The sequence below is a fragment of the Podarcis melisellensis genome, assembly GCF_964234715.1.
Source record: "Podarcis melisellensis genome assembly, chromosome: 8".
Lineage (NCBI taxonomy): Eukaryota > Metazoa > Chordata > Lepidosauria > Squamata > Lacertidae > Podarcis > Podarcis melisellensis.
This window is the reverse complement of record NC_138540.1, coordinates 41717354-41737454: the sequence shown is the minus strand read 5'-3', so window position 1 is coordinate 41737454 and position 20101 is coordinate 41717354. Positions and strand designations below refer to the sequence as shown.

The following is a 20101-nucleotide window of genomic DNA, read 5'->3' as shown; positions in this document are numbered from 1 at the left end:
GTGCAATACAAAAAAAGGCATTTCTTTTCAGAAGGGAGGAGACTTTGCAGCTCAATGTGGAAGGTGAGGGGGGTGGGCATGTGTTGCTCTTTCTGCTTGTGAGCAAGAAGAAGTTAATTTTGACCCGTGCTGCGTGGCTTCCTTGCAGCTGAAGGGCAAAGGAATCTGGGGGAGCAGGCTATTATAGTCACAACTATTTCAGGGCTTTCGGCATCGATGTGCTGCGCCTGCGGATATAGCCGCCCATCTGCCATTGGATCTTTTATCTGTGGATGGAGGAAAGGCTCCCATCTGTGAAGGGAGTGGGGGGCGCAGACTCCCTTCCTGCTGCTTAGGCTGCACTTGTGGCACTCAGAGCGCTTCGCGGCCCAATGCAAATTGTGCATTATGCACTGGCGGGCAACTGGACGGGGCGATTCTCTGCCTTGCAAATGGGGGTGACCCTCAGGCAAAAGAAATGCATTTTTGCTGCCCGAGGCAAAGGAGAAGATGGTGTCTCACACACGCAAACACACACACACACCTGCACATACACAGGCTGCCTGGACTGGCTACTGAATCCTCCTTCAGCCCTGGTTGGTTTCTAACACTGGTTTCTAACACTGCTCAGGAGGCAAACCAGAATGGGTCATTCGTGGGTGCAGGTTAGGTGACACAGTTCTGTCCTCTTATCAGAAGGAAACGGCCTCGGAGGCTGCTACTGCTGCCTCACCAGCACCTGCTGCCTGAGTTAGTTACCCTGCCTAATGGTAGGGCAGGCCTTTGATGAGTGGTGGAAATCCCATAGGGGGGTTTAACATGGCTACAGCAGTGCTCAACCTTACTGCTCTGCAGCCTTGTTTAAACAGGGTTTGGAATCTAGTTTCAACACGGGGGCTCTGCTGAAACATTCTTCCCTCTGAGCATGTGCAAAGTAGTTTGCTCTGCTTGCAGAATATCCACACAGTGAAACATAGAAAGCTGCCTTATATTGAATCAGACCATTGGTATGTTGAGCTCAGCATTGTCTACACTGACAGGGAGGGCCCCTGCAGGGTGTCAGCAGGGACTCGTTCCCAGTCCTACCTGGAGATGATAGTGGAGATTGCACCTGGGACCTTCTACATGCAAAGCAGATGCTCTCCCACTGAGATCTGCATCACCTTACATTGGAGCTCAAAGGTCTGGATTCTAGCAAGACCTGGGCCCCTGACACCCATCCTTTTTGAAAATAATCCTGAGTGCTGCTGTTGCCTTTGCTGTCTGCTTGGGGTTCAACTGCCCTCTCCCTTTTTGCTTCCTTATGCACCTTCTGGCTGCGAATCGCAGCATCGCTCATGAACAGCAGGAGCGGAGACGGCTGGCATCCGCATCAACGGGGAAGGGGGAGGGCTGCTTTCCTGGCACTCCAAATGTGGTGCCATCTGGCACTGCCATTCGCTTGAAAGGCGATGCATCAAGAGGCGAGAAGCGGCGAGGGTGGAGGTGGACAGCATCCAAGCCCACCCACCCGCCCCGGCATCCGAAGCAGCTCCGGGTCCTGATGACAACCGGAACCTCCACGCCAGAGGAAAAGAGCTTGCGGATAAAGCGGGGAAATGGGTCTGGCTAGATTCCGTTTCTGCAAAGTCCTCTTAAGCGCAAAGTCCTCTGCTTGGGTCGGGTTTTTGTTTTTTTGTTTTGCCTCTCAGAAAGGCTAATGAACAGCCGCAGCTCACAGTTCCTGCTATACAGGTCATTGCAGAGTGGGAATAGCATGTGTGCGGGAGGGAGTTTTTCAGTCTGCTTCAGTTCTGGAAGCAAACAGGCCACAAGGATAGAGCGCAGGCAGATAAGTCAGCGATGGGGAAGCTCAAGCCTCGCTTAGCAGAGTTGTGCGACTGCTGCTTCCAGGTTCCACCAAAACCTTGCAAGAGCCCCATAATGTTGCGTGGAGGCCTTTGGAGACCCTGGTAAGTGAGGCGCTCTGCCCTATATACTGTGGTCTCAGGATGATTGTGCAAGACCTCTGAAGGCCTCTAACAGGGCTCTTGCAGGATCTCACTAGAAGCTGGAAGCCACTGCTTCTCCTTGCTTCTCTAGCTGTGGTGCATACCTGCCAAGGCGCCCCTTGGATTCTGCCACCTGAGGCAGCTGCCCCCTGGTTCTCGTGCAGATAAAATGAGGAAGAAAACTATGTACATCACCTTGAGCAACTTGGAGGAACGACAGGGTGTAAACATAAAATAATAATAATAATAATAATAATAATAATAATAATAATAATAATTGTACACCACATCAGGAGAGACCTTTGATTCCCCACCTCCACCCCCTGGCCTCCGTTTCTGTTTCCTTTGCCATTTTTGATGCCCATCGCTGGGCATGGTGTTGACTTGACTACTCACTAGGGTTTGGTGTGAAGGTGGGGTGTCGCGTTGCTCCCTGCGTGACGGCTGGTGACGGCGGTGGCATGTTGGGGGGCGTGGATCGGGACTGCGTCTTGACATCGGCCGGTGAGTCAGGCATCGTTGCTGCCTTGATCTCTGTACTACCTGCAGAACAGAGAGAGGGAGGGGAGGGGAGGAGGTACAGGTGAGGAGAGTCAGAGGCACAGATACTGCCCAGGAAACAAGAAAGGGAATATTTAGGATGGAAGTGCATGGGGAAGACACGATTCATACTGATGCCCGCTTCAGCCACACCAGGGATGGGGAAGCATTTTCAGTCTGAGGACCACATTCCCCCCTGAGCAGCAAGCAAACATCCTCTTAGACAAACAGCTCAGCAGCCATGGGAAATTTCCCAGCGCCAGCTGAGAAATAAAAATGCAAACTGTGGTGGGGGTATGTGCAATGCAGTATCCCTGATGAGGGCACAGCTGAGTGGCTTGCTGGCAGGCACCCTGAACAGGAAGGAGCACACTGCAATGTTTTGTTGAAGATCCCATGTAGCAACATCAAAAGCAATGTATATAATGTATATATAGAGCCCTTCTCAAGTAGATCAAAGTCTCATCTAGTCCAGCATCCTACATCCCACTGTGGCGGACCAGGTGATCCTCTCCTCCTGAGAAGCTCACACAAGGAAGCCCCAAAGGCAATGCCCATCCCTTGGTGGTAGCCCCTGCCCCAATTCGGTGTCATGCAGCCTCTGAACCACTCAGAGGTTCCATAAAGCCACCCTGTTTTTGTGGGGTGATGAATGTGAGTTGTGGAAGTGTTATCAGGAGGTGTTATGGGAGGGAAGAGGTGGGCTGGGAGACGAGAGGTAAATGGCAGAGGAGCAGCCAGCCCACAAGAGCAGCTGCCGGGCCGTAAGGAAAGGCACCTGCCTCTGACTTTGGAGGCCGCCAAGTTCATTTCTCTCTCTCCTAAAGTAAAGAGGATGCAGTTGAGTTTGATGGCTCAGCGCAAGTGCGAGGGCAGCTGTGGCGCTCCGTCACTGAGCCTCGCGCCGGCAGGGCCCTGCCAAGACCCAGATGAGGACCAAAGAAGGAAAGCCTCCCCTTCGCCGCCCTGGCTTGGGGTCAGCCAGCATCTCCTCGAGGTGACACTGCCTCCATGAGACCAGCAGAGAGCTTCTCTGCAGACGGTTGCGCGGCTGATAAAAACTCTAATCTGTGGCGCATTCCAAATGCACTGCAACTGTTCACGATTAATTGAACACACACACACAATGTGCACAGTCCAGGCTAAATAAAGCTGTGATCTTAGCCAAAGGAAGATATCACTGGGGTTCGCAGAGGAGGCAATCTAAGCTGGAGCTGAACATAAGTGATCATACATGATCGTATGGCAGGCTCTCTGTTATGGATACAGGTGGCATGGAAACCCTTCACATGGAGGAGAAGTCTGGCTTCAGTGGGCATTCATGAAGGCTTGACTCCATGCAAGGTATATCTTTCTCTTAAGAACCTGGGAACACAGAAGCTGCCTTATACCAAGCCCAGACCACTGGTCTGTCTAGCTCAGTATTGTCTACACTGACTGGTAGAGACTCTCTAAGGTTTCAGGCTGGGATATTCCTGGTCCTACGTGGAGATGCTAGGCATGGGGCCTCAGACTTTCTGTAGATAATCTGATTGAGCTCTCAGTGTCCTCCCTGATCATAATTCCAGGGTTCCTGAACACAACCTCCCCATCTTGCAACATTTGGTTTTTAAAATTTAAAATACAGTGGTACCTCGGGTTACATACGCTTCAGGTTACATACACTTCAGGTTACAGACTCCGCTAACCTGGAAGTAGTGCTTCCGGTTAAGAACTTTGCTTCAGGATGAGAACAGAAATTGTGCTCCAGCGGCACGGCGGCAGCAGGAGGCCCCATTAGCTAAAGTGGTGCTTCAGGTTAAGAACAGTTTCAGGTTAAGTACAGACCTCCGGAACGAATTACGTACTTAACCTGAGGTACCACTGTATTGGGTTGTATGCAATGTTAGTCGTATGCAGAGTAGACCCCATTTCCAAGTAATGGCCTATCAGTGGTCCATTCATTTCAGTGGGTCTACTTTGAGTAAAACCTAGTTGGCTACACCCCTTTATGTTTAAACAATTTTATTCATATCTATATCTATCTACCTACCTACCTAAGTTTCAATTGTATAGTTGTGCAAATCATCCTGGGGTTGCTTTGATGAAGAGTGGTTTAGAAACTGTATCAATGAATGAATGAATGATTAACATAAACATGGGATCCATCTCTGAGGAACCCACAAAATTTTATTTCTTTATTTTATAATTATGGCTGTTACAGTTTCTCCTCCCACAATGATGTGGCAGTGAGGGGGAAATTAAGGGGTGGGAGAATTTGACCATCTTGGTTCCCCCTACCCCCATTTTTCAAATTCAAAATTTTTCAATTTCAAAGTTTTCCGCATTTCCACATTAGTTTGCCATTAAAAAAAAAATACCATGAAAATTCATTAGTATATTGATGGGAAGTTCTCCTAATATACCTGTTTTCATATGCAATTTTGCCTAACATACCCTTTTTTGCAAAGTGATCTCCCCTAAAACAACGCATTTCAATTTTCATTGGTATTTACATTTTCATGGATACATTACCCGAGTATATGCATTTTTGTGCACCATACTGCAACTGGAGAACCGCACTGCAAAATTTAGAGAAGTGTGGCTTTCGAAGGATTGCTATGTTTCAGTTTGCATATTTTTTCACATAGTGCAAATTAAGCAGGTTCGCCTTGAAATGCAAAATGAATCAAATTTCTCTCCCACGTGTAGGGAAAGCCTAGCAACTGATCATCATCTCAACTTGAGAGCCACTATAGAATGCTGGAGTAGGGCGTGGGAGAGACCAGGGTTCAAACCCCACTCAGCTGTGAAACCCACCAGGTGACCTTGGGTCAGTCACTGCCTCTTGGCCTGGCCTACCTGACAGGGTTGTCAAGGGGAGGAATTGAGGAGGGGGGGGAAACCATGCGGGACACCTTGAGCGTCTTGGAGGAAAACGCTGGGATATCTATGCAACAGGTAAATAACTAACAGCTCCCTTCAATGCTTGCCGTTTTAAAAATTCACCATCCGCTCGCCCAGCCAGTTAGAAAGAGCCCCTCCTGCCAGCCACCCTTGGACTGCCTGCCTCTCGCTCCTCCTGCTCATTGATGAGCTCTGTCTTCCTTTGCCAATAAGCAATGCCAAGGGCGGAAGGAGCCAAGAGTCATCCTTTACTTGTCAATGATAGTGATGATGAATAAATTGCCCTGATCTCGACTCTGCGAGGGTGGGAAGAGGGGGTGGGGGACTCCGTCCTGGGTATATCCCTGGATCGATAACTTGCCTTGCACAAAGCCCTTCCCAAAATGCCAAGCTGCTGTCCACAATTCCAGGAGGTGCAAGCAGCTTTCCCAGGCATTGGCCACCCCATCTGCAAGAAACCCCCATGCCGGGCCTTCAGTGTGGGTCATTTCCCATATTTGCTGAAAGCTCTCCCCCCCCCCCGCCCCGCATCCAAAGAGTTACACGTTGTGGAAAGAACTCTGGAAAGGAGCCAGGGAGAGAACCACCTCAGCCCCAGCAGGGCCGCCTTCCTTCTCAACGCCATTCCCAGCATGCAGCTGAGTTCGGGCCAACAAACACGAGCTTTGCCGGCTATAAATCAGCTCCGAAGGCAGCTCCGGCTGAGGCCAAGGAGACGAGAGGAGACTCCCCAGCCTTGGCTCCGAAGCCTTTCCTGGCATTGCAAAGCAGGCCTGTCCTCTCTGCAGCAGCGGCGGGAGGGGGGTGGAGGTTACATGCCACAAAGTTGTCTTAATCTTTTCCCGCCATGGTTATGCCAGACACAGGGCTTAGGGCAGATCCACACTAGACATTTTAATAATAATAATAATAATAATAATAATAATAATAATAATAATACCCTGTTCATCTGGCTGGGTTGCCCAGCCACTCTGGGCAGCTTCCAACACATATAAAAAGCATAAATATAATCAAAACATTAAAAACACATGACTTCTTCCAAAGAATCCTGGGGACGGTATTTTATCTTCACAGAACCACAACTCCCCAAACCTATAGCAAACTACAGTTCCCAGGTTCCTTGGGGGGAAGTCATGCACTTTAAATGTGTGTCAGGTGTGTTTTAAATTTATGGTTTGGACCTGCCCTTAAAATGTGAGCCAAGTCAACCCAGAGGCTCAGCCCCAGAACCTGTTTGCAATTCCACAGAGTTCAGCCTGCACAGTTATGCCAAGTCTCAGCATCCAAAATAGGTTCCTTTTATCACGGAAGCCTTGCAGCCCCCTGACCACGCATACTGTGGTGTAGTCAGTGCTATTCTTGCTCAGGGTATACCCACTGAAGTTAATGGGCATAATTAACGTAGGTTCATTGATTCCAGTGGGTCAGAGGGTTCAATTAGGTTCAATTTCAATTGCTGAGGGTCTTGACAGACCTCTTCATTATTTTCTGCCTGTTGCGGCAATTGTAATGCATTGTGCTGGACGTTGTATGTTTTCTACCTGTATTTTTACACACATGCTGTGGATCACCTGGATGTCTTTCACTGACCACAGTTTGGGAACCAACAGACTGAAATAGATCTGGGTCAGGTTTGAAATAGACATGGTAGCCTGAGAACAGTATGCTTTGGTTAATAGGGACAGTTGGAATGTGTGTTAGGGTCAAACAGAAAGCAGATCTTTCTGTTTGCAAAGCCCGCCTGCCTTTTTCTGTTGTTATTCTTTTTCCCTAGGCAAAATGCTGGCTGTGTATCCCCGGCTGCAATTGCTTCGCAGAAGCAGCTGACAGTGGTGGAAATGTGCACCAGACATGTCTGAGCGAAACACACTCAAGGGAACCAAGCCACGAGGTAAGGAATGACTAGTTTCACACAGGAACGGTTTGGGGGCAGAAAGATGTTGTGCAGGGACTGTGAGACAACACAAAGGACATATATTATGGTTGCTGCAAAGTTTGGCCAGCATACAGAGAAAACAAGGCACAACATGATGGGGCTGGGATTTAGGCAACCATTTCTCTCTCCAATGTATGCAGACTTCTGCAAAGGGAATAGGGGGGAATGGAATTGCTCTGACCTCCCCGCATATATGTGCTCTGCAGGCAGCATTTCTTAGGCAAGCCAGTCCAATGAGCAGCCCTGGATGGGGCAACCATGGCTCATCAGACATTCAAATCTGGGGAAGTGCTGGAGCTCAGTGACAGAGCGTCCTTTGCATGCATCTCCAGGTAGGAAAGGGATCCCAGCATCTCCAGGTAGGAAAGGGAATGTCTGCTGCCTGAAACGCTGGAGAGCTGCTGCCAGTCAGTGTAGGCAATCCTGAGCTAGAGGGAGCATTCTGGATCTCACCACAATGTCCGTGGAAAAGTTAATTTTCACTGTGATAGTTTGCTTGAATACAAACCCAAAGTGCTTTAGGCTGGGAGGAGAGCAAAAGGGTCATTCCCATTTAGAGCAGAGGCTCATTGCGTGAAATGCAGGAAGCTATTTGTCTATCTGAGCGGCATGGGGACAAAGGAAGCTGCCTTACGGGAAGCTGTGTAGGAAGACAGGAAGCTGACCACCTAGGACAATGTTACCTGTGCTGGCTGACAGCAGCTTGCCAGGATTTCAGAGAGGAGTCTCTCCCAGTCATAGAATTGTCCTACCTGCAGATGCCCTGGATTGAAGCATGTGCTCTACCACTGAGCTATACCCTTTCCCCTAAAATTAAAGTAGGACTCCAGCCCTACTCATTTAATGGGAACATAAGAAGCTGCCTTATACTGAGCCAGACCATTCATCCATCTGATTCAGCACTGTTGACACCAATCATCAATGGCTCTTCAGGGTTTCAATCATGGTCCATTCTCATACCATCCCAAGTGGAGATGCCAGGGACTGAACCCTGGATCTTCTGCATGTGAAGCAGCTGCTTTACCACTGAGCTACAATCCTCTTATGTCGAGTCAGACCATTGGCTCATCTGGCTCAGTCATTTCAGCTCTTACTGACAGCAGCATCTCCATGGTCCAAAGCAAAAGAAGGGTTTCCCCTGGCTGTACCTGCAGTTGCTGTGATTCAACCTGGGACCTTCTGCAAGCAAAGCAGGTGCTCTCCCACTGAACGGGGACCATTCCGCAAAACACAATAAATGTGCACGTTTTAAAAAATGTCTCCTGCTGAGCTATGTCCCCTTCCTGACTCTGTGCAGACCAAGATAAACTGTTGAATTTCTAACCCACCTGAGAGTGTAAGAGATGCAAACTTTTTTTTTTTGGCCATGGCCTGATGATTATTGGCTTGTGATAACACAGAAACGGGGCTTTGTCACTGGTGGTGTGTGTGATGTGGAATGCTCTCCCTGTTTGCTAAGATACCGGAGGTCCCATCCGTACTGTCATTCTGCTGCTCCTTGAAGACACACCTGGTTAGATAAGAATTTCCTAGCTTGAGTCTCCTGCTTTGCTTGTTGTTTTAACTGTTATGCTGTTTTGAAAGCCTTGTTTATTTTATACTTTAAAGATGGATGTTTTAACGTCATTGCTTTTGTATGTATTTTAATTAGATGTATTTTCGATAATTGGTTTTATTCTTACTATTTTTGTGTGTGTGAACTGCCTTGGTATTTCCCCCCTCTGAAATGTAAGCTGGTATATAAATTCCTTTAATGGCAACAACTTGCAAGACATTGGACTTTCAGCCTGGGAAACCTTCCACCTTGATCCCCGACCTTTGGGAGAGCCACTGCACTCTGCACATGCTTGTATGTCTCAGGGCTAAACACTGCCATTTAAAATATTCCAGGGCTCAGCCTTAGCACCAAGCCTTGGCAGAGTACAAAGTCCTTCTGGGGCCCAGATCCTGTTTGTTTCCAGGCTGGTCTGCTCCTATAAATGTTCCACTCCTCTCTGCTATCCCGTGCTGTTTTTGGAAGTGTTGAGGGGTGAGAAGCATCATGTGAAATACTGTGCATCGCTCTGACTGATGACAGCATTCCTGCGACTATCAATGCCTGAGAATGGAGCCTGGCACGGTGCGGGGCCGCTGACCCCCCCGCCATGCTTCCTGCTTTATTTATAAATACTGTCCTGAGTGACAGCGCAGAGCCAAACAGCAGCTGAGAGCCTCACACAGCAGATGGGAGCCCACAGAAGCCCTGGCATGTCCAGAGTCCTGTCATCCTTGTGAGACAGCAAAGAGGTAGTGGATCTGGGACACGGCAAGAAGAGCCAATGCAGCTGGGAAATGGGATGCTGCAGTCTGCATCCAAAAGGATGCAAGATTGGAGACTGGCTGGCTTAATGGTCAGGGTCTGAACTGGAGCACAGCATGTTTTTTATAAAAGTATTTATGTACTGCCCTCTTATGTAAGAACATAAGAAGAGCCCATTGGATCAGACCTATGGCTTATGTAGTCCAGCATCCTATTCTTACAGTGGCCAACCAGATGCCTCTGGGAAACCTGCAAGCAGGACCCAAGCACAAGAGCACTCTTCCCTTCTGTGGTTTCCAGCAACTACTATGCAGAAGCCTTGCTGCCTCCAACTATGGAGGCAGAGGACAGCCATCATGGCCAATAGCCATTGATAGCCCTCTCCGCCATGAATATGTCCAATCCTCTTTTAAAACCCTTCTAGGTTAGTGGCCATCACTGCCTCCCATGGGTGTAGCCAAGAGTGGGCAGGTGGGTGGGGGCATCAAGTAAAACAATAGAAATACCTGACTAACTGACCAATCACATCGGTCCTGCCCCCCCCCAGTCCTGGCTAAGCCCATGCTGCCTCCCATGGAACTGAGTTCCATAGTTTGAACTATGTGCTGATGTAAAGACATACTTTCTCTTCCCTAACCTTACAAAAGATCACAGTGCTGCCCAGTAGCGTGAGATTAAACGTCGAACAATCGTTCAAATGACTCAAGAAAATTGTAAACAACAGCACAGGCCTGTCAGCATAAAAAGGTCTTCAGCAGATGTCTCACAGTTTAAAGCAGGGGTGCCTACTGATTCTCCACAGCATGGGATCACCGGTTGAGGCCAGTTGGGCCTCTGTGATATGGGAGACAGCTAAGATCATTCTTCCAGATGATCTCATTCAGGGGTCAGCAAACTTTTTCAGCAGGGGGCCGGTCCATTGTCCCTCAGACCTTGTAGGGGGGGGGCAGACTATATTTTGAAAAAAAAAAATGAACGAATTCCTATGCCCCACAAATCACCCAGATATGTATTTTAAATAAAAGCACACATTCTACTCATGTAAAAACACCAGGCAGGCCCCACAAATAACCCAGAGATGCATTTTAAATAAAAGGACACATTCTACTCATATAAAAACATGCAGATTCCCGGACCGTCCGTGGGCCAGATTTAGAAGGCAATTGGGCCGGATCTGGCCCCCGGGTCTTACTTTGCCTACCCATGATCTCATTGATCGGGCTGGAATGTAAGGGCTCAGGTGATCTGTGTGACACCTGCCCAGTCTGCTATGCAGGGTTGTTGGGCAACTTCAGAGTCCCAGCTGCTAGCCCTTCCTAGAGTTCTTTTTCTATTTCGCTTTGACGGGGGCAGCCCTTCAAACGGAGGACTGTCCTCTGCAAAGTAGGGCACACTGGCACCTCCCTCTCCCACCCTCATCTCCTCTGGTGGGGATGTAGAGGGTCACCTTTCAAGCTCAGATCTCCTTCTCCATTCCAGGCATTCCAGAAATGCCTCCCTATCAAGAAGCCACTTTGAGCAATTAGCTTCCATATAGAGATAAAAGCTGCCCTTCCTGGACCATTAAGGAATATTAACATTCTTTTGTCTGATCCCAGACTCTGATCAGGCAGTTGCAAACCACAATGGAAAGGCTGATTCACAATATTAATGTAGCAACCTGCAACACTTCTTATATTTATATCTTGACTTTTGTCCAAGGAGATCCAGACAGTATACATGCTTCTCTCCTTCTCATCCAACCACAGTTTGACCCCTTACAATAACCCTGTGAGGTAGGTTAGGCTGAAGCAGAGAAAAAGAGTAAGGGACTTGCATCACCCAGGGAGATCCACGGCTGAGTGGGGATTTGAACTTGGTCTCCCCAGTTTTATTCTAACCACTAAGTGACACTGCTCCTCCTGTAAGTCCCTCTGCTTTTGGAGGTGTGGTATCAGTGATCCAAGGCAGGATTTCTCATTTGTGACATCCCAACTGTGGAGCATGTCCCTGGAAAGTTTCACCAGTCCTTGAGTTTTTCAACATGCAGAAGCATTTCTTAATTTTACTAGGCTGCTTCTCACTAGGTGTTTTAGGTGCCGCAGCCCAGCCAAGGTTTGGATTGGTATGTTCTCTGACCTGGGATCATGGTTAAGGTCATTCCTTAACCATAGCCCAAACCAGGGCTACAGATCAGAGTTAAGGAGGAGAGATCTTACCTACAATCCCATGTTTGTACAACGCACCAAGTTAGGCATATCTACCCCATACATCTAATGCACAAAGAATCCTGAGAACTGAAGTTTGTTTGTTTATTTAAAACATTATATGCTGCTATTCCTTTAAAAAAAAAGTCACAGTGGTTTACAACAGTTGTACATCAAACCACACAATAAAACAATCTAAAAAGTTAAAATCAGAAATCAGCTAACTATTGTGGAAAAAATGTATTCTTAATTGCTTGCATAAGCCTGATAGAATAGAAGAGGATTCAGCAGGCATTTAAAAGTTGAAACAGAAAGTGCCTGCTGAATCTCTGTTGGCAGAGCATTCCACAATACTGAACTAATGACACTTAAAGGCTCGGTTTCTTGTTGCTGTCAAATGAGCCTCGCCTACTTGACAAATGGCCAGCGACGCTCCTGCAGATGATCTCAGTGATCGACCTGGGATATAAGGGCTTGGGTGCTCCCTGAGGCACCCTGGGCATAAGTTGTCCAGAGCTTTGTAAATTAATACAAGGACTTTGAAAGAGGCCTGGTAGTAGATGGGCAGCCAGTGAAGATGCTGTAGCAACAGAGTCACATGTTGTCAGCCAGATGTCCCACCAGCAATGTGGCCGGCACATTCTGCACCAGAGCTGGGGCTTCCAAAAAAGGTCCAAGGGCAGCCCCACACACAGCGCATTGCAGTAATCCAGCCTCAAGGTTACCAACCAACTTTAGCATGGGCTACAGACTACCCCTGTCCAGGAACTCAATAGCTGGTGAACCAGACGAAGCCAGTCAAAGGCACTCCTAGCCACAGAGGACACATTGACCTCAAGTGGCAAAGATGAATTCAGGAGTACCCTCAAGCTATGCACTTGCTCCATCATAAGGAGTGCAACTCCATCCAGAACAGGTAACCTGCCTATCTGCCAGACATGGGTACCACCCACTCCAAAAGCTTCTATCTTCCCAGGAGTCAAACACAGTTTATTGGCCCTCATCCAGCCTAGCATGGCACTGAGACACCAATCCAGAGCTTTCGCAGCCTCTCCTGATTCAGATGTTATGGAGAAGTAGAGCTGCGTGTTACCCACATACTGGTGGCACCCCTCACAGAGTCCCATCACCCTTAACAAACTACAGAACCCAGTATTCTTTAGGGGAAAGTTGCATGTTTCAAACGCACACTGGATGTGCTGTAAATGCACGGGGTGAATCTGCTAGCCCAACCTCGGCTTAGCTGCCAGCCTGTGCCAAACTAAAAAGCCTGGAGTGGAGCAAAATAGGTGCCAAGCTCCTCTCCAGAAGCCAGCCTATTTGCACCATCAAGGTAAGCCTGAGCTATGGTGCCACTCTAACCAAAAGACCTTCTGTTTTGAACCCGTGCTCACCTGGGCTTCTCTCCAGAATCTGTGCCAGGGATCAGACCTACAGTGTTTGAAGCATTTATTTATTTATTCCTCAGGTTAAAAGAATAGGTGTTCCTCCACTGAGCTATGACCTCTTTCTCTCAATCCTCAAAGGACGGCATAGGGCAATGAGCTTTGAACTCTTGCTCCCTGATAATCTTACCCCCCTCCACCTTCTCTCCAGCTTTCGAGGTTTTGCCTAGCATGCCCCATGAGAGCTAGAAGCTTGTTAAGAATCTCACGGTGCTGAGTTCTGTGGCCCCGTGTGTGTGTGCTTGCAAAGTGGCATATATACACGCCTGATAACAACGAGCCATGTGTTAAAGCAGCATGTTAAGGATTGTACTGGAGAGGTGCCAGCCTCGTTTGCACCAATAAGAATTTGTGTCATTTCCCTCCGATTTCAGGAACCTCACCTGCCGTGATGATTTTCTGAGCTTCTTTTTGCTTACTTGCACCCTGGGCCAATTCCTTAGGAGCCCTGGCTTCAGCCATCCAAGTCCAAGCAGTTTATGCACAGTCTGTGCGAGATTAGCAATCATGATGGGGACTTAATGGTGCAGAGTGGAGATCCTGTGCATGAACTGAAAGGGGGGTGCCTGCAGAAACAAAACCCCAAACCTAAAACACTCTCATATTGAGAAGTCGGGAATGAGTCTCGCTTCTCCTTTGTTTAAAGCAGGAGTTCTAAATGTCACCACGATTCCCCACGATGGCTCAGAGGCTGAAGGAATGAGCTGCCTCTTACTTGGGGTGGGAAAGGAATTGGGGAGTGGGGCTGGGAAGAGGAAAAGAGCCGAATAATTTGTCCCAACTGCGGAGAGCTGTGTGTCTGCCTTCTGACATCTGGTTTCCATTAGCAGCTGCGGAGCTTAGGCAGAGAAGGCAAGGATCTAAAAATGAAAGGATTTCTATTTTTCTCCTCCTCCAGACCGAGGGGGCCGCCCATCCTCACCCTGCACCTCCCAGTGGGAACAGAAGGGCAATTCCCAATCTCTCTCTCCCCCCCCCCTCATTCATTCCACTGTGATTGAAAGGTTTGCTTCAGTCAAGGGTGGGTTTCATCCATTGCAGCTGGGCTCCTTTCAGCCCCCAGCCAGCAGCTGGAAGCAATACCAGAGGGTGTCCACACGGTGGTTATAATAGAGGACAGATTGTGTTCAAGGCATGGCCAAATCTGACAGTCTAATCTGCTACATCCTTGACTGGGGTCCGGTCAGTCTACTATACCCCAGGAGGTAGCGATTGTGAGACCAGCACTGTGGGCCATAGTGTAGACCTTTTTCAGCTCAAGGGCCACTTTTCTTTCCAGGCAACCATTTGGAGGCCACATGCCAGAGGTGGGTGGGGCCAGAGGCAAAAGTGGATTGAGCAATGCATGCAATTTTTTCCCTTTGTGCAGTAGGCTTGCGTCTATACATGCTCACACAGCCCTCTCTATCCTCCATGCAAGAGGCATCATCAGGACTTAAGGACACATTCCAGTCAGGTATTGCAATCATCTCCTGTATCGTTTCAGCATGCACCTTGTAGTGGAGCAGCGCATGCAGCAGAGTAAGCTGGAAGAACCCTGAGCTGGCGAAGGCAACTGTCCTGCTTCAGGCTGAAGGCAGGTAGCAGCAGTTAAAACCCAAACCCAAAAGGCACACAAATTCCCTGCAAGTAAAGATCTAGCCCATTGGTGTCAGCCCAGATCACTCCCTGCTGCACTAGCTTTCAGTGTGAAAGGTGAATTATTCACAATATAATAATAATAATAATAATAATAATAATAATAATAATAAGGAAGGCACTCTATACCCACCCTAACACCAGCATCCTGAAATCGCATAGCCCACTCTAACATCTCAGGTTTCCATCTCCTCGCTCTGTTGGATTTGCACAGCCTAGGTGCCTGCATAAATCAACCCAGTCTCACTGTATCCCTGCAAATGGCTTGCTGGAAGCTGCATTGCATTTGATGGCTTGACCCTTCCAGTCCTCAAGAAGCCGAAGCAATTACTTTGGGGTAGCAGACTTTTCCAGGTTAACATCAAAGCAGCCATGTGCAGCCCATGGGTGTAGCCAAAGGGGGCAGCTGCCCCCCAATCCAGAAAAAGCTGAGGTTCTGCCCCCACCCCTAACAAAAGCCTGCCCCTCCAGCCCCACCCTTTGCAGAATATAAGAGGAGCCTATCTGCTGGTCGAAGACCCATCTAAGCCAGCATCTTGTTTCCCAAAGTAGCCAGCCAGCTGCCTATGGGAAGCCTGCAAGTACGACCTGCATGCTGCAGCAACTCTCCCCACTTGTGATTGCCAGAAACTGGTATTGAAAGGCTTACTGCCTCCATCCATGGAGATAGAACATTGCCATCATGCCCAGTAGTCATTGGTAGCCTTCTCCTCCATGACTTTGCCTAATCCTCTTCTAAAGCCAACCAGGTTGATGGTCACCCCTGCCTCTTGTGGGAACAAATCCCATAGTTTAACTATGCCCAGGGTGTGTGCATGGAGATACTTCTTAGGCCAGGCTGCTCCAGCTTGCTGCCCACCAGATGGCTGGTGTTGCTGGCCGTTTTAGTCCAAAACTTCAAGCGGGCTCCAAGTTAGGGAAGACTGTCTTGGACCCTACGCCTCGGCCACCAGGAGCAAAACATCCTTGGGGAGGGGGGAAAGTCCTTTCCATCTTTCTTCCTCTCCTTTCCCCTCTTCTGACCCTGGGGGAGGAAGGGAGGCAGGAGGAAAGGGTTAAACCGGCACTGGCCTGAAATCCCAGCATCATTTCATGCTCTGCAAATGAAATCCAGATGTGGGGGTAGGGGGGAGTACTGGGTCCACTGCCTCCTTCCAAATAAAGGCTGTGCATTCCTGCTCTTCAGCTGCCGGTGCCAGCAGGGCCAAGAACAACTCCCCGATATGCTCACCAGGGACGGAGCTGCTCCATCTGGATCGTGTTAGCTCAAGCACTCAGTGCTGGCGGCAAACTGGGGATGAACTGCAGACCACTCCATGTGGGAAAAGATGGGGGAGGGGGGAGGGGGCTCAGCCTGTCTCCCAAACCTTCCTCAGGAGCCCCCTCCTCCCCCCACAGCTGGGGCAGCTGGACCCAGTGCCAGGCTCCTCCAGCAGCCTTTCCCTGTTAAGGAAAACAACGCGGTCTCCTTCCTTGTTTTCCTTTCGTTTCTTTGGAATGACTGGAGTGCATCTCCAAAGCTTGGCAGCTGCTGCCCTTGGCGCCTCTGGGCCACCTCGCCTCTATTTTCACCCCCCATAGGCAGCTGGGGCACATCAGCCCTGCCCACCTGCCCATGGCCCCCGCAAAGCAGGGCTGGTGGAAGCTTCCAACAGCTTCACCATGCATTAGAAACACATTGAAAGCCCAGGACTCCCACCCCGGGAACTGTAGATTGTTTAAGGTGCTAGGACTGTGAGGGTAAACTATGGTTCCCAGGATACTCTTTGCAGGAAAGCCACGGAGTTTAAGTGTATGGTATGGATGTGACCAAACTCTGGGTTATATACTGCAGCATCATAAGTAGCTGATGCAGAACAAGCTACATGCCAGGCCAAAGTGTCTGTGCTCTCCTTTCAGGGCCATAGGTCAGTGGCAGAGCAGCTGCCTTGCATGAAGAAGGTTCCAGGTTCAATCCCTGGTATTTCCAGTTAGGGCTGGGGGAGAGCCCTGTCTGAAGGCCCCATAGAGCTGCTGTTAGTGAGTGCAGGCAATATTGATGAGGGACCAGTGGTCTGACTAGGTGTATGAGGGATGTGATCAAAGATAAATGATGCTCCGTATAACTGGGAGGTTCAGAATATGCTGCTTGCAGGCTATAAATTGACTACAGTGAGGGAAAGCAGGGAGGTGTGGGGCAACGCTTCGAGGAAGTCCTTTGAAGAAATGGATGCAAGGGGATTCAGAAATATTGGGGACATTCAGTAGACAAGAAGCTGCATTATACCAAGTGAGACTGTTGGACCATCAGGCACAGCACTGCGTGGATTCTACTCTGACTGGCAGAAGCTCTCCAGAATTTTAGACAGCGGCATTCCTAGACCTACCTGGAGATGCTGGGGACTGAACTATAAATGAATGGTGCAAGAAGAGGCTGGAAGAAAAGTGGGGAATTAAAGGGAGACAAAGGGGCAAGAGACTGGGGACCTGGCATAAAGTGGGCACAGAAGCAAAAGCTTCCTTTCTCTTTCTTGCACAGGCCATGAAAAACGTGCCAGAGAATTTCTCTTTCTAACCTGTCCTGGGGACTGGAGAGGAAGATACACCCCTTCCTTCCTTCCTTCCTTCCTTCCTTCCTTCCTTCCTTCCTTCCTCCCTTCCTCCCTTCCTCCCTTCCTCCCTTCCTCCCTTCCTCCCTTCCTCCCTTCCTCCCTTCCTTTTGGGAATTCAAAACCCACAGAGCTATTAGGAGATGCTCAGCATCCCAGTATCAGCACAGGGCTTGACAGGAGTGATTCAGTATCTGCTGAAATGGAAAATCACAGTGTTAAAGAGCAAAGACGGTGCTTCTTGCCCCCTCTTCGATATTCATTAGGATGTGATGCCAAGTCTTCCTGGGACCGATTGAGGACTTAGCACACCTGAGACCAGCCTGCTCTCCCCGCAGCTGGGCTTCCAGCCATCTGGTCTTTGCCGGCAGCCTGCCAAGGCCTCTTTCCAGCAATAGCCAAATGTTTCACGATCACATTTCTTATCTGCTGCGGGCCGTGACTCTGGGAAAACTGAGGTGTGCTGAACCCCTTTGCGGCAGAGGCAGAAGCCATGGGCCTGCCCATGGCTAAGAAGTCACAACACACAAACACACATACAAACAAACACCAAAGGTCAGACCTTCCATTCAGAGTAGGGTCACTCCAAGGCAAACTGTTAGCTGAGAATTCGTCTTCATTTATTTGCACAAAGTTTGCAGGGAGATTATACAGTGTTGCCTGTTTACAAAGCATTCACTGTGATTTGTCGGCAGGGAGATCATATGACCTTTCATCAAGCAGTTGCCATCCCACACTTTCCAGTACAACTCCCTCTATCACTTTTCCTTATTGCTAAAGTCTGGTTTCCTTGCACAAGAGCTCCCAATCAACTTTAATTTTGACATCCGAATTTGCCAATATGTGACTGAATCCCATCCAAAAACAGAGCAACAGCCTGGATGGGCCCTAGGGCTGCACCAGGAGGGAGGAAGACCTTCTGAACAAGAAAAGCATTTGGGGTGGGCAAGCTCCTCCCCCCCTTTTTTTGATCCCAAGAACATTCTCTAGAGCTTCATGGATAATATATCAGGTCTTTCTGGCCTCTGTGGCACGGATAGTCAAACACTCCATGCAAACAAGTGGGGCCTAGCTATCAGTGGTAGAGCACCTGTTTACATGCAGGTTCAATCTCCAGCATCTCCAATTATGACTACAGTAGACGGCTGACAGAAATTCTAGAGAGCTCCTGCTAGTCAGTGTGGGCAAGACTGAGTGAGAGAGATTAATGGTCTGGCTCCGCAAAGGGTGGCTTCCTATGTGCCAAGGAAAACAAAACTAAATATTTGGTTCACCAGCTCAAATCAACATTCCTCTGGATACCAGAGGAAGGACTAAATCAAGGGTCAGCAACCTAAGGCCCATAGGCCACAACCGGCCTATGGGGGTCGTTTAACCGGCCCATGGACCCCTGCCACCCGCTCGGTCGCGGGGACCGCCATCTGCGATGCTGGCTGGCTTCCTATTGGCTGCAGAAAGCTCCTGCAGCCAATGGGAAGCTGCACACTCCTCCTCCACACCAGAAATAGCATTTGTGTGTGCGTGCATGTGCGCATGCACGTGCACACACTGCGGTGTCTGCGGGACCATGAACTGGCCCAAGCCACAAAAACTTTGCTGACCCCTGGACTAAATGGTCCCTCAGCATGGTGCTTCTTATGGTCTTCATATTGTGACACTTAAGCTGCAATCCTGTCTTGGGAGGAAGCCCCTCAGTTGGGGCTTATTTTTGAATAGGAATGTAAAGTATTGGGCTGTCAGCCTCCAGTGCCTACACCTTGCTATCTGCCTTCTCTGGCCTCTGAAAACCAAAGGAGACTCGACCAGTCCCCCCTCCATGTCTTGCTGTTATCCTGGTCACTATCCCCAGGTTTTGCCTTTACAAACCTTGACCATTACATGCAATGATGCATCCAGAGTGGCTGTGTGTCCTACTCCGCAGAAGACAGTCCTCTATCTGAAGGACTGTTCAGCCCAAGTCCAGTTTAAGCCTGAAGAAGCATGGAAAAGGAAGAGCAGGGAGCTGCCTCCACAACTGTCTCATCTGTCACTGCCTTGCTTTTCCGTTTAAAGGTTATTAATTGCTTCTAAATCTGCCTTTACACACATAGATCACCATATGCAATTTTTAATGCAAATATGCATCAATGTTTGGGCTCTTTTTGCACATGTGGACGCCTGACCAGCAGCTCTGTAAGCAAAGCTAATTTTTAGCCTCTCTCTTTTTTTAAGGGAGGGAGGAAGTGGCAGCTGATCTGGGGACCAGTGGAAAAGATCCAGGGTCCAGCCCTGCTCTGTCACCCTGTAACAACATCCCTGTAGCTGGCATGCAATTAAGAAAGGGGAGGAGCACATCTTTGGAACGGAGCCTCAGTCCCTGCACCATCCACAACCCCCAGGTGCTCTCCATCAGTTTGGCCTCAGGCCTGATGAAAAGGAGCTGGGAGAGATGGCTCAGATCCTGCTGCATGTGGAAGGAAAAACACCCTGTTTTACAAGCCTTCGTTCACTATTGTTTATATAAACAGGTAAATTGTTTCGTATCTCAATTAAAAACATCTGCCACATAAATGAATACCAATTAACTCATCCTGTTTTTAATTACTCTGTTAATTACACACAGGCAGCAGCAAG

The 20101-nt window shown here is 49.0% G+C and overlaps 1 protein-coding gene and 1 long non-coding RNA gene across 6 annotated transcripts in view; one reads left to right on the top strand and one right to left on the bottom strand.

Moving 5' to 3' along the window:
* The window catches only part of CBFA2T3 (CBFA2/RUNX1 partner transcriptional co-repressor 3), a 64415-nt gene that overhangs the window by 25198 nt on the left and 19116 nt on the right, over positions 1–20101 (bottom strand). For all 5 annotated transcript variants that reach the window (XM_081920192.1, XM_081920193.1, XM_081920195.1 and 2 more), the window contains exon 2: positions 2367–2513. In XM_081920192.1, the coding sequence (XP_081776318.1) occupies positions 2367–2487 (121 nt within the window). In that variant the 5' untranslated portion in view covers positions 2488–2513. The remainder of the gene's footprint in view (positions 1–2366; positions 2514–20101) is intronic.
* On the top strand, positions 9563–20036 carry LOC309374964. The gene is made up of 3 exons (XR_014170770.1): positions 9563–9618; positions 14749–14842; positions 19704–20036. It is a non-coding gene; the product is annotated as an uncharacterized lncRNA (long non-coding RNA).